Source organism: Eumetopias jubatus, unplaced genomic scaffold (assembly GCF_037043125.1).
Source record: "Eumetopias jubatus isolate StellerSeaLion01/CBP00866 unplaced genomic scaffold, mEumJub1_p1.0 scaffold_6, whole genome shotgun sequence".
In the NCBI taxonomy this organism is placed as follows: domain Eukaryota; kingdom Metazoa; phylum Chordata; class Mammalia; order Carnivora; family Otariidae; genus Eumetopias; species Eumetopias jubatus.
Window position 1 is genome coordinate 17577221 of NW_028274812.1, and position 13515 is coordinate 17590735.

The 13515-nt window shown below is 43.2% G+C and overlaps 1 protein-coding gene across 1 annotated transcript in view; it reads right to left on the reverse strand.

Moving 5' to 3' along the window:
• The window catches only part of UST (uronyl 2-sulfotransferase), a 300379-nt gene that overhangs the window by 50481 nt on the left and 236383 nt on the right, over positions 1-13515 (reverse strand). The window contains exon 6 of the mRNA XM_088024234.1: positions 845-942. Within this exon, the coding sequence (XP_087880360.1) occupies positions 845-942 (98 nt within the window). The remainder of the gene's footprint in view (positions 1-844; positions 943-13515) is intronic.

Here is a 13515-nt window from a genome sequence, read left to right on the forward strand (position 1 = left end):
CTCTTGGGTCTTTTCAGGAACACACTGACCTCCTCATCAATGTTCCCTTTGGGGGGAAAATGTCACTTCTGGTAGAGGGTTTATTTTCCCCCACATGAAGATAATGTTCATTGTGCATTACTGCCATTTCTTCTCAAGGCTACGTGTTCGTCTAGTACAATGGATTTAAATTGCAGCTAGACTAGACTCCCCAGAATTATCTGTGCCCCACCTCAGAGACTGTGATGAGGTGGAGGATCCCGGTAAGGGCCCCAGGGATGCTGATGCAGGAGGTGGGCAGACCAACACTCTGAGAGCCTTACTATCTGAGTCAGTCACATTCTACAGAAGGTCTTGCATCCAAGTAAGGCTGAGGGGCAATCACTAGAAAGTAATTTTTCTACTAAGTATGTCTCCTGAGAGAGACACTATTGACTTTCAGGGGTGAGCACCCCGTGTTTCAGACCCAATTAGGCAGGGCACGTGGGCAAGAATAGTTGCTGATGGAGTAGAGCACTATGGAGGAGCAGGCTGGGTGCTCACCCCTGGTCTTTACTATCATCTCATGGGCTGAGCAGTGACAGCTATGAGTTCGGAATTTTAAAAAAGGGTTCAGTTGGCATTCCAGTTACACGTCTTGATGGGGTGGTCTCAAGGCCTCTGTCCGACCTTGATCTGTTAATTTCATCATTTAGAGGTCACTCAGAGTCTCAAATGCAATCTTTAAAGATTAACAGTAAACATGACCTGAATTCCAGAAGGCCGAGAGACTAGGCATGCAAGAGATTCCCGCACAGTGCCAATTGGTGGCTTCCCTGCCATCGTTCTCCACCTTAGCATGCCACGAGTCTGTGTTAGTCTTTACCTGCATCTGGGATGCTGTCCACAAAAATATGGAATGATGTAAAATAATCTGGGGTTGGAACACTCAGGATAGTTTTCAAGAATGCACTCATTGATATCCTAGAAGAGAAAACACAGCAGCAAGATGTCTGGCTTTGTCAAATGCCATACAGGGTAAGTGAAATGGATACTTCAATTACATGGGCAAGCCTTGAGAGAATTCATAGATTGCATGAGAAAACTTTCTTGTTGCCTTTTTGCCTCCTGTTCCACTGGCCAGGTGCACACGTGGTCTGAGCAGTTCCAGAAGTGCTTGCTCCATTGAGTAAATTGCATTTGTGCATTTCCCAGTGGCCTGAAGTCTTTAGCTAGATGACAAGCATCTTGACAGCACTTCTCCCCAGGGTACCCACTACCCACTATTATCCCAGAAGTTACCAGCCCACTGGGATACGGTCGGCACTTAACAAATATTTGTTGAGTGAATGCCCTGTGGCTTAATTCTTCATTCATTCTGACTTAATCAGAGATCGCTGTACAGCCAACCCTACAGAAATATGTTTCCTTGTATATCTATACATCCAACAAATAATAATCATAAGTACCTACAGCAGTTACATAAAGGATTTTGTAGATTTTGGAGAGGCTGTAAAATGATTTCTAATGTCCTATTAGGTTGGAGAGTGACAGGATGTTTGTATAGACTCTCTCACTTTCAAAGGCAACACTTGAGATTTCCAGATTTTGTTTCTCTTCTGGGAGGTTGAAGATTGTGTCTCTGTTAGCATTACAAGAACTTACAAGGGCTTGGCAGGTGAGAAGAAAGGCTAAACATCAACTTTTATGAGGTGGGTCGTATTGGATACCCTAGAAAAGGCATGCCTGGTTCTTAAGTATTTGTAAGAAGTAACGATAACCCAATTTACAAATAAACCAAACAGCTATGGGATGTTTTTCCAGAGACAATACTGGCAAGGCAGGTCAAGAGAGGACAGAACTCGAAAACATGGTCACATTGTTGATGAAGTTTGAGTCAGTTGACGCCTTGTATCTGATATGATTGGGGTAGGTGGTTAGTTACTAAAAATTTTTTTAGTTCAAGTTGGGAATCAGAAAAATGTACCATAAACTTTTTTTTTAAACAACTCTTTCTTTCCCTCTCATACTTCTTTGGTTTTATATACCAATTAAATAAATTACACAATTACAATAACAAATTCAACTGGAATAAACAGATTCAGCAACAAACACTCTAGCTAAGTACTGGGGTCTCCTGTGGGAAGCAGGGTTACACCAGAGCTCCCAGGGAGGAATATACTAGAAGCAAATGGAGTACATCAGTCCATCCAGCCATGGGTTAAGTGAGGGGTGGTGAAGAACACTTTACTGTGTATGAAAATCCAGTAAAAATGCATGTTATTAGACCCCAAAATATCTTTCTAAGAAGAATTTGACACAGAGGGGTATATAGGTCGTCCTCAACTTATGATGGGGTTACCTCCTGACAAACCCTTTGGAAGTTGAAAATATGTTAAGTTAAAAATGCATTGACTACACCTAACCTACCGAACATCACAGGTTAGCCTAGCCTACTTTTAAACGTGCTCAGAACACTGGCATTAGCCTGGGCAAAATCATCTAACACAACGATTATTTTATAATAAAGTGTTAAGCATCTCACGTAATTTATCGACTACTGTACACAAAGTGAGAAACGGAATGGTTGCATGCGTGCAGAATGGTTGGACCCTCCTGATCATGGCTGACTGGGAGCTGCGACTCCTCACCGGCATCCAGCGTCACGAGGGAGGCTCCTCCTGCCTTTCGCTAGCCCAGGGAAGAGATCCAAATTCAAAATTCCAAGTACGGTTTCTACTGAATGCATATCGCTTTTACATCACCCTAAAGTCAAAAAATCGTTAGGCTGGACCATCTTAAGTTGACGACCATCTATATAAGGATATTCATTACTATGAGATTATTACAACAAAATATGACAGAATTTAAATGTTCACTAATGGGGGACTGATTCACTGAGAAGTTATGGTACATCCTACAGTGAAATACTGGGCACCTGGGAAGGTTAAGGAGGATTCACACGTACCGTCCTGAAAGTGTCCGCCATGAATATTCAGATGAAAAAAAAACTGATTACAGGACGATATGAAGATGTAGGACAATATGAAGATATACATATATGTTTGCATTAACACAAACATATCTAGAAGGATAAATACCAAGCTGTTAAAAGTGGTTATTTCTGGCAGTAGATGTAAAAGGTGTGAATACATTGAACTTCAGCTTTATTCAATTCTGAAATGTCATTTTTATAATAAATGTTGTTTTATGTAAAACATCTTAAGTAAAAATTATTTTACATAAATGCTACCATTATTATGTGTATTTTACTTTTATCATCAGAAAAAAGGAGATTTGCGTGTCGTAGAACAAATCGAGGCTTGTGTGGAAGGATGAGTGGGTTTTGCTGGAGGATGCTTGGACCTTCCTCACAGTCCGGGTGACCTCTGGCAGCTGACACCTCGGGGACCTAAGCATTAGGTCAGAGGGACCCCGGCTGAGGGAGGGAGCCAGCAGGTGGGCGAGCAGCAGAGCACAAGGGATCTCAGGCCAGGGCAGGGGTGATCAGAGGCAGAGGATCTGTCTGCTGAGGTGGAGATTTCACACCAAAGGGCTTGAGTAAATTAGTAGTGGTTTACGGGGTGTCAAGAGATGTGTCCAATACACAGTCCCTGCTTCCCCTCCCCCTGCCACCGCCCCACCCCAGAAACCTGCATTAACAGGAGGGGGACAAGCAACAGAGGCTGCCAGAGCCGCCCAGAGACCCCACAGCGCCTCTCCAGAGCTCACGTTACGGTTTCCTCTGAGTCAGAACTGTGTCCTTTATTTGTTTAGGTGGGAAGTCCGTGAGAGCACAGACTGTCTGTTTGCAGTGTCTCCAGCACTCAGCACCCTGCCTGGAAAAAGTAGGGGTGCAATAAATATTCAGCGAATAAATGAACAAATGGCAGAAGGAAAAAGCCAAGACACACAGCCACGATTCTGTGCCCGGCGACCTTGGCCCGGAGCTTGCGGGAGTGGGCAGAGGACATCAGCTGGCGGGGGTGGGAGCAGGGAGGGCTGGGAAGGTGCAGGGACCTATGAAGGTCATTTCCCTATTGGAATCCACAAATAACTCTACAAGGTCAATTTATGGGAAGACATACATTCCTAGTTTAAGAAGTGCCGTTAGCAATTTTTCTTTTCTTAGATCAAAGCACGTCCCAGGGGATCTCAGAGTTCCATTTGAGCCCATTAGAGGTTGATGAATGGTGTTGACCACAACCATCCTATGGAAATGCTATGGGAGGACATAAATAAAAGATGACTCAGGTGTAAGGTCAAAAGGAAGCAGAATGGGAGCCGAGGAGACCCACACACTGAGCTGCCTGCAGCTTCGCCCAGTGATCAGTGACACTTCCAAGCAGCTCAAGGACGAGGGGCCTCAGGAAATCGCTTCTGGCCACTCACACCATCCACTTTTATTCCTGGACCTGAGACCTGCAGCGAGTAGCCTTTAGTGTCCAGGGAAACTGAATGGGACAGGTGTCAACGCAACTTTCACAGAGTGTCCTGCGCTGACAGGTATCACTGATCCCCCGGGACCACTCGGGTTCTCCCTGCGCTGATGGTTTTATTGTTGGTGTTAAGGCCTCGCTATCCTGCATTGTTTCAGGCACCTTTCTACCCTGGAGTTCTCTTAGTACATATATATTTAAATGATTATGCAACCTCATTGTTTCTTTCCATGCAGTGCTTCTAAGATAAGGTTCCTTTAAATAACAACTTTAATCCTTATTAAAGATTAAAAGCTTTGCTCTAGGATGGTCATATTCTCATGTTATTAGGGAAATGAGGCATCTCTATAAATGAACATTCCAGATAACTAAGAGAATCCTTTTAATTGCCAAAACTACCCAAAAAACTAGATCAATTTTATTGAAATTTATTCTAAACTGTACTATTTGAAAAAGCGTCCCCTTAGGACGCTCTAGGGTTTTTGTATATGTGTGTGTGTGTGGGGGGGGTTCATTTTCCACTTTGATCTTACAGGGAAATCATCTTTTATTGATTTGTTCCTGAACGTTTCACAGGATGGACTGTGATGAACGATTCTCTCACTTTCTGAGTGCCAAGGGGCCCCGTGGGCTCAGAGGAAGGGCTGCTCACGACATCCAGACCCCAGAGTCACTCCTGACCTCTCTCTCACCCGACTCCACGTCCTCTCAATGCCGGGCTCAGCTCTGCTTTCCTCATCTGCATCCTCTGACCTGCTCCACACCCCCGCCCCTGCTCAGTGCCTCTCCGGCTAGTTAGTATCTCTTCCTCCAGAGACTTCTCCCTGAATGCATTCTCCACGGCCCCAGGAACTGAGCTGAAATGCACATTCACCCATGTCACTCCCCTGGTTCAAAACCTTTGAATGACTCTTACTCACAATGCAGTGGGACTAGCAATCAGTTAGGGCACCTGTTAATAATGCTAATTCCCTGGCCCTACTTGCAGAGTGTTTTGATACACTAGGCTTGTCTCAGATAAGGCTCGGAATCTGCACTTCAAAGAACCTCTGATAATTTTGAGAACAGGTCACTCTCTGCCAACACTCTACCATTAGGTGATTCCATGCTTTCACTTGTCCATCTCCCTTGCCTGGCATCTCTCTCTGCCTCCCCCCCGGGTCCCATGTTTTGGAGCTGTTACTGGCAGAATGAGCACCAGCACACGACAGTCCACCGAGCCTTGTCACTCAGGTCAAGGGAATGAAGGCAGCTTTGACCAAGGCTCTCTTCATCCTGGTGCTTCACTGCCAGCCACGTCTGGTAGGTGGGGGTCTCTGGGACAGGCCTATGGAGCCGCCCCGCAGGGCTCAGCCTCCCCACTGTTGTTGGAAAAGTCCCCGGAGCTGGGTCTGCTCCCAGCGTGCCCTGCCGGTGGCCAGAGGTCTGCTGTAAGTAGGACTCCATAATGACACCCACAAACGGATTCCCATCGGCACCCAGTGCCACTTGGTGTCCCCGGCAGGGGCTCCTCCCTGTGTCACCACACGCTCCCTGCACACTTGAGCTTGTTCTAGAGATCAGACCCTGCCCTGGAGTCGTGGGTACTCCCCCCCCCCCACACTCCCAACCCTGCTTCCTTCTCCCCACTCCGTATGGCCAGGCTCCTGCAGGCCTCTGAGACAGAAAGTTGCCTGTTTATTTCTGTGCACAGAGAGAACTCGACAAATGCTTCCTCTCCTGGTTCTAATTTTGGAGTGGAAGGATTGAAATCCCAGGTGGAGTTAGTCTTATCACAAAAGGTGAATTTAGAGACTATTCCTATTTTATTTATCCTTTTATATAAGACAGCACCTTGTCTAAAAACTACTGAACTGAAAAAAGACTTGCTGGTGTTTTTATATAGTTCCCCACGTATAACATCAGCTTTGTCTGTATGGCCTTGGAGTTTAGAAGACAGAATTTCTGATGCTTTTAGCAGCACAAACCTTGGGAAGCCACATGCAAAGCTCCCCAAATGAGGTAAAGGAGATTGGGGTTTTGGTCTCAGCTTGGCCATGAATTAGCCTGGTGCCTTTAGCTAAATCATGCTATCTTGAGCCTCAGTTTCCCCAATCTGCATATCACAGGGCCGAACCATATTATCTCAGTCCATGAAACTGTATTAAAGGGCCTGTTCCTCAAATTAGCTAACTTTTAAGCATAGTTTTGTAATTAGAAGATCTAGAAAAAGTGGTAATCTTTTTATTCCAAAATTTATGAGTTACTAAAAGGCTTTCATTCAGCATTTACGATCTAAACTCTTCACCTTTCAGGGAAGGTGAAGAGGGAAAAGCACTGAGGTTGGTATCAAACAGACCTCTGTTCAAGTCTAGGCCATACCATTTAGTAGCTGTGGAGTCTAACCCACGTCTACCTCTTAGAGGCACAATTTACTCATCTGTAAAATGGGAACAGTAATACCCAGCATCACTGATCCTTTCCTCAGATTGACAATCATGTATGCAAATTATTTTTCCTGCCACCCAATTTTAGGAATATTCCATCATCTTCAGCATCTCAATTCCTCTTTCCTTTAGCTTATATTTAAAAAACATGATTACTGGTGATCGCAATAGTTTTCAAAATAGTGACATCAGCTAACTCATAGAGAAAACACAGAGAAAGGAAAACATGGAAATATGAAACATGCTATTTGTGGTGAGCCAAAATAACAAGATAATTTGATGGAGAAACAAAACGGTATTATGCAATTACTTCTCATGATAATTCATTCTACTCTGTACATCAAACAAGGTAATGATACTTTGACATAAAAAAGCTCTCTTTCAATGTGGATTGAACATCAATCTGGGAGCCAGTCTTCACACGCTAAGAACACAGACAGCAGGAAAAAGTTGAATGGTAAAGTAAATGACACACTGAAGGATAGCTTGCTGTGCTGGAGGTGACTGCCAGTCCAACATGGCCGCGTTGGAAGTGGGACAGAGAAAAATTCCCGAGTGTCAGTCACCATGGTAGAAGTACCTGAATCCTTGCCCTGTAGACAGACTGCGGTAATCAGATTACAAACTTAATGGTTTAGTCAGTTTGGAGAAGTGGAATGGGTGTGGTCTAAGCCAACTTTTATTGCACCATACATTCTTCCTTGTAAGCCTTTTTAAGCCTTATAAAGAAATCTGAACCAGAACCAGAAGAGTCAAGTAAGACTTTTTAGTGAAGGCTTAATGGACTTGAAAGTGGCAGATGGCTAGAGACACCAATGTGCTCTCATTTCATGCTCATGCCAGGCATGAATTACTGATGACACACTCTTTCTAGTAGTGAAGGGAATTGTCCTTCAGAATCCTTCTCAACACAGCCCTCTGGGACCAAGCAGGGTAGCACTTTGTTCCCCCTGTGATCAGCAGAGTATGTGGTATTGGATGGATAACATCTATGACATCTGTTTTGGTGGCTTTGTGGCCCTTTACACCAACTCCTTCTGAGTCTGTCACTGTGTATCTGATTGCAGGATGGCAGACGAAGAAGTGTGGAAGAGTATAAGGCTACATTTATTTTAGCTAATATTCTTATTCACCGTGGGCTCTAGTCCAATGGAGCTCCTGAAACGGAGACACTTACAGACATAAGAGACAAAATATGTTTTGAAGTGCTCCCTTTGGACTCCCAGATTGTGAATTTCAAGTTTCTATTAAACTAAAGAAAAAGAAGTCACAGTTTTATCCTGAAACGTTTTAAGATGAGGATCACTCCTTTATCTAGATCAGTTTTCATTCGATTTCAGTAGACCCTTTTTAATTTGCTGCAACAAAATTTACTGAGTACTCAAGATGACTTTCTGCAGCGTCCTGTACAGGCAGTAAGTGCTGCTTCCCAGAAATGCCTTTGCACTTCTTCTGTCTAAACACAATGGTACTAAAACAAGGAACCGTGGTCTTTGAGGTCAAAGAGTTTGGGTGCTTATCAGAGATATGGAGACCACAAACACTGTGATTTCATAAAGAGCTGAAAAATCTAGGGAGCCTAACCAAACAAAAATAGCAAAATTCAGACAAAGACTATCTGACAAAGACTTCTATTTTTATGGCAAAATATTTATCCCGGTACTGTTTAAAAGATAAAAAATTATAAACTATTCAAATATAGAAATTAGGTAAGCTATAATATAACTAATTGTAAAATACTTGTAATCATTTAAAATTTTTACAAAGCATACATAACTACAAGAAAAATGTTTATGTGAGAAAATCAAAATCAAAATATATATGCAATAAGATTACAACTCTGTTGGTTCTTTAAAAAAAAAGAATAACTGGGGTGCCTGGGTGGCTCAGTCATTAAGCATCTCCCTTTGGCTCAGGTCATGATCCCAGGGTCCTGGGATCGAGCCCCGCATGGGGCTCCCTGCTCAGTGGGAAGCCTGCTTCTCCCTCTCCCACTCCCCCGGCTTGTGTTCCCTCTCTTGCTGTCTCTCTCTGTCAAAAAATATATAAAATCGAAAATAAATAAATAAAAAATAAAAAAAGAATAACATATATATTTTAAGGTTTATTGATTTATGAGAGAGTGAGAGATAGCACATGGGAAGGGGCAGAGGGAGAGGGAGAGAAGCAGACTCTGCTAAGCACGGAGGCTGATGTGGGGCTCAATATCATGACCTTGAGATCATGACCTAATGCTTAACCAACTGAGCCACCCAGGCACCCCAAGAAAGCCTATATTTAAAGAATACACTAGGAGAATGTAGACCAAAAATTTTTAACAGAGTTTGGGTTTGAGATGGTGGAGCTATGTTATTTCCCCCCTCTTTCTCTTTTCTAGTCTTAAAATCTAATTTAACATACATGTGCTACTTGAAAACATTTTTGAAAGGTTTTGTCAAAGTAATACATGCCTATGTCAAAAAACGTTATAAAAAAGTTTATAATGAAAAGTGACTATGTCTTGTTTTACCACTCCGCCTCTCCATTGTACTTGTCAGAGGTAACAATACCATTTAACTAAATTTTGTGTCTTAATACAGCTTGGTTTACTCCCTTGTTTTGCATGGACCACCTCCTCAAGTAACTTTGTGCACTGCTGTTTTCTAGCTCACAGTGTTGCTGATAAGGAATTTGTTATCAGTAACATTCTCAATTCTTTGCCGCTGATGTGTGTGTTGGTGGGGGGAGGTGGGGGAAAGACGGCGTGAGAATAAGCTTTAACATCTCTCTATCCTTGGTGTTCTGAAATTTCAGCATTGAAATTTAAGACTAGTATTGTGCTGAACACTTAGTAGGGCCTTTTTAAAAAGTAGGCTCCACACCCAGCATGGAGCCCAATGTGGGACTTGAACTCACAACCCTTGAGATCAAGACCTGTAGTAGGGTCTTTTAATCTGGAGCTTCATGTTTTTCAGACTTGAGTTATTATTTTGTAGTATGTGAGCGTGTGTGTGTATAAATAATATTCTCTGCTTTTTTTTCTCTATTCTGTACTTTTAGATTTCTTTGTAGTTGGATTTGGGACCTTGACTGATCCAATAAGTGACTCTTATTCTTTCATTTCTTCTTACTCTTTGTCTTTTGTTTTTCTTCAAAGAAATATCCTTTACCTTATCTTCCATGTCCTTCTATTGATTTTGTGTCACAATGATCACATTTTAATATCTAACAATTCTCTCTTGATACACCTGATTTTCTTTCATGGCATTCTGCTCTTTTTATGGATGTAATATTTTCTCAAATCTCTCTGAGGAAACAAAGTAGAGTTCTCTTTTAAAACTTTTCTTTTTCCTGAAATTTCTGTTTCCTTTAGGGTTATAGTTTTTGCTTGCTTATCTTAGCTCCTCTCTTTCAAGGTGTAGCCTTTTCTAAAGTATCTATGGAGCTTTGCTTGTCCATGCATATTTAATAATGAGTCAGTAAAAACTTATGGAGAACTGTGCTTGACATTGGTAGGGTTTATCAATCAGTGGGCTTCACCATTTTGCTGAGGATTACTTAATTGCCAGATGGGTCATGGGAGAGTCTTTTCTCCGGGGACATTCACATTTTTTGGGACACATTTCACCTGGGACACAGCTGCTGGACTTTCCCCGGTGGGAATGGGTAAAGGGTTACTTTTCCACATGGAGCTCTCCAGTCAATCCCTGTTGTCTGCCTCTTGCCTTATAGCCACCGTCCACTGTGTCTGGCATTTCCATACAAGTCCCCAAGGGGCAGACTGAATTCTTAGCTGTCTTTCCTCTGAATGCACTCCTGGCTGTGGCCTCCTTGGCCCCACTTTATCAATTACCAAATTCTATTTCCTCTCCTAAGTATCTGTTCAATTGTTTGATCCTTCTGTTCTCATTGTCGTGTGTCTGACCTTTTAAAATTCCCTTATCATCATCTTAATGAGGTCTTGGGAGAGAATGAAATGCTGTGATCCACTGTCTTCTTGACCTGAAAAGCACCCAACAAGGCTAGTTTCCCCAGGACTAAGCACATGCACCTTTACTGATGCACAGATGAAGAAACTGAAATAAAATACACACAAAAGAAAACTCAACTTCAGATATCTAATACCTCAGAAACACTGCTTTCAAGTACCTGTTACTTCAAGATATTATGTTTTGATTCAAATATTAATGCAACATTTATACATGTTAAAATGCCCATAAATATTAAACATGCCTTATTTTTGCAACATCAATTCCTGCCTTTGTGGGAGATTTTTTTTTTCTCCCTCAAGCCTATGGCAAATTGACAGAAAAGTCTCCTTTCACTAAAGAAGGCAACTCATCAACTGCACAGCAAGGCACCCGAACTAGCAGAAATGTTATTTTGCTGACAGTTTATGTTGTCTCATAAAGAAATCAAGATGCAAATTTAAACAGAAGTTTGGAGGTAAAGGCAACATGCGAAGACACAGACTCAAGAAATGGCTCTGGGTTCTCTCTGCACCTTAAAAAGGGAAACTACAAATAATAATAAAAGAGCAGCAGTGAGGGAACACTTGGCCTCTGGCCTTTCAGGCTCTTTAGGACTGGGGCAGACTGGCATCTCGTTCCAAGAAAAATCTTCCCGTCTCAAATGCGAAGCCTGGAATGCCATCTTGAGCACTTTCCAAAATGTTTAAAAGAATACCAGGCGAATGCATGAAATTAGCCATCACTTTGTGATAAAACTCCAGGTAGGAGGAAGAATTCATCCATTCTCTCTGCAGGGACTTGAGGTTCCTAACAATCGCTCAGAGAGCGCTGTAGGACAATACTCAAAGGGACTACCGCAGACAGGAGCCAGCAGACAGTGAATGCTCATGCCATGTCCACACAGAGACGATGCTGACTCTCCAGGCATGGAATGTGAGAAAGATGCAGGATGGAGGTATTTACGGCCCAGGATTAGTGCCAGAGAGGTTCGGTATGAGTGGATTGCAGGCAATGGCCCTGACCAATTATTTTCAGTTGGTCCCCAAATTTCATGGGCCATGGTGGGGCCTGTTGAGGCCATCCTCTGAGGTCTGTGGCAACAATCGGGTTCGGACAGGGAGCTGAGCCAGGCACAATGCCACAGAGGATCATAGCCACCCTCAGGTCTGTGCTCCTCTCTCTTCCAATATGTCGCCTTACTGGGTGTGATCCTGTTTGTGGGAAACCTATTATAGCTGTTTTCCCCCATCCCCTTGAGGGCCTTTCACCTCCGCGTAGGCACCCAGTGATCTCAAGCTCTCTCTGGCCTTCCTCCCCTGTCTCCTCCCCAACCAAAATGGCTCTCAGCTCAGAGTCTAGTGGAAATGATCTCATAAATTAATGCACACAGAGGTATAAATAAGTGATCAAGCTTAATGTGCTTCCCAGAAATATCTGCATTTTAATAGGGGACGGTCATTTAGCCCAAAGAATGAAGGTTCTAATGGTGAGGGAGAACAGGAGGAGGAGGGGAGAAGAGTAGAGGGGAAGGGAGGGGAGAGGAGAAGAGGGAACCAACATTTATTGAACATCTACCACTTTATTTAATGAAAGGCTGTGGAATGAAAGAGAAATCACTGGAGACTTTACTTATTTATCTTCTTAAATGAACAAAGTTCAGAGGCCACTGTCAACCTGGTGAGAAGTGGGGGATTTTTTGGAAAATGGAGACTATGGCTGCTGAGGGGGCTACAAACCACACTTGTGTTAGGTTGTGTTTGTCTACTCAGAAGGCTCACCAGAAGTCACCTTGAATTTCTGTGAGATCCTGAATTCTTCTCCAGCTTCTGGAGCTTTCCTCTAATGTCAAGGTCACTCAATTCTCTCCAATCCTATGGCTAATCCTGGGCCTAGAAAGGAGGGATTTAAGGAGTTCCAGTAAAAGGAAAAGTCGAGGTACACATAGGGTGCATGGTGGGGGGAGCTACGGATGGGCAGGGCTCCGGGACCCCCAGCACTACTCAAACCAGAAGAGCTGTGCTTTGCCTAGGTTTATATATTGGGTCTTGTATCAGATTTCATTTGATAAAAAAGGTTCTAAATCTGAAAATCATTGCTTTAGGGCAACACACAGAGGCTTCAAATATTGCAACAGCTAGCATAACCCAATTCCTGGGCTCTCATCTGACCACTTGTCTCCAAGGACAAGCCCACTCAGTTATCCACTGCTGGTAACTGAAGCCATTTTTTGCTGCCTGTGTCTGATCCTGTCTTCGTAGCTTCCTTTGTATCCTCTGTTCCTCTAGATTCTAGAAGAGGGTGCTCTGCCTTGCTTTCCCTAGGTAGTCCTTCCTAGGGAACAGAGTCTTGTTTCTGAATATCAGGTCTGTCGTAAGACTTTATCATGAGTGTGAGCTTTTAACAGCATGCTCCTGGATTCTGGGCCATTTACTGGGGCCCCATTGGCACTTCATCGTGTCACAACAGTTTTAATTTGCCCACTGTCACTTTATGTTCTGCCTTGGACTGATCATGTTCCAATGTGGGCATCAGGGTCTTATGTCCCACCTCATCACACTGCTCCTCCTATATAAGCAAGTGATTCTTACAGTAGGGTCCAGGAAGTCTGATCTCACTAACTGGGTCATGACTGCTTGGGTCCTAAGATTAAGGAATACCTTGTGGAAAAACAAAATAAGAGGAAACATTTTTCCTCTTTCTCTCCTTCCTAGGGTCCAGGCTGTTGAGAGTTCTTTTCTTCCC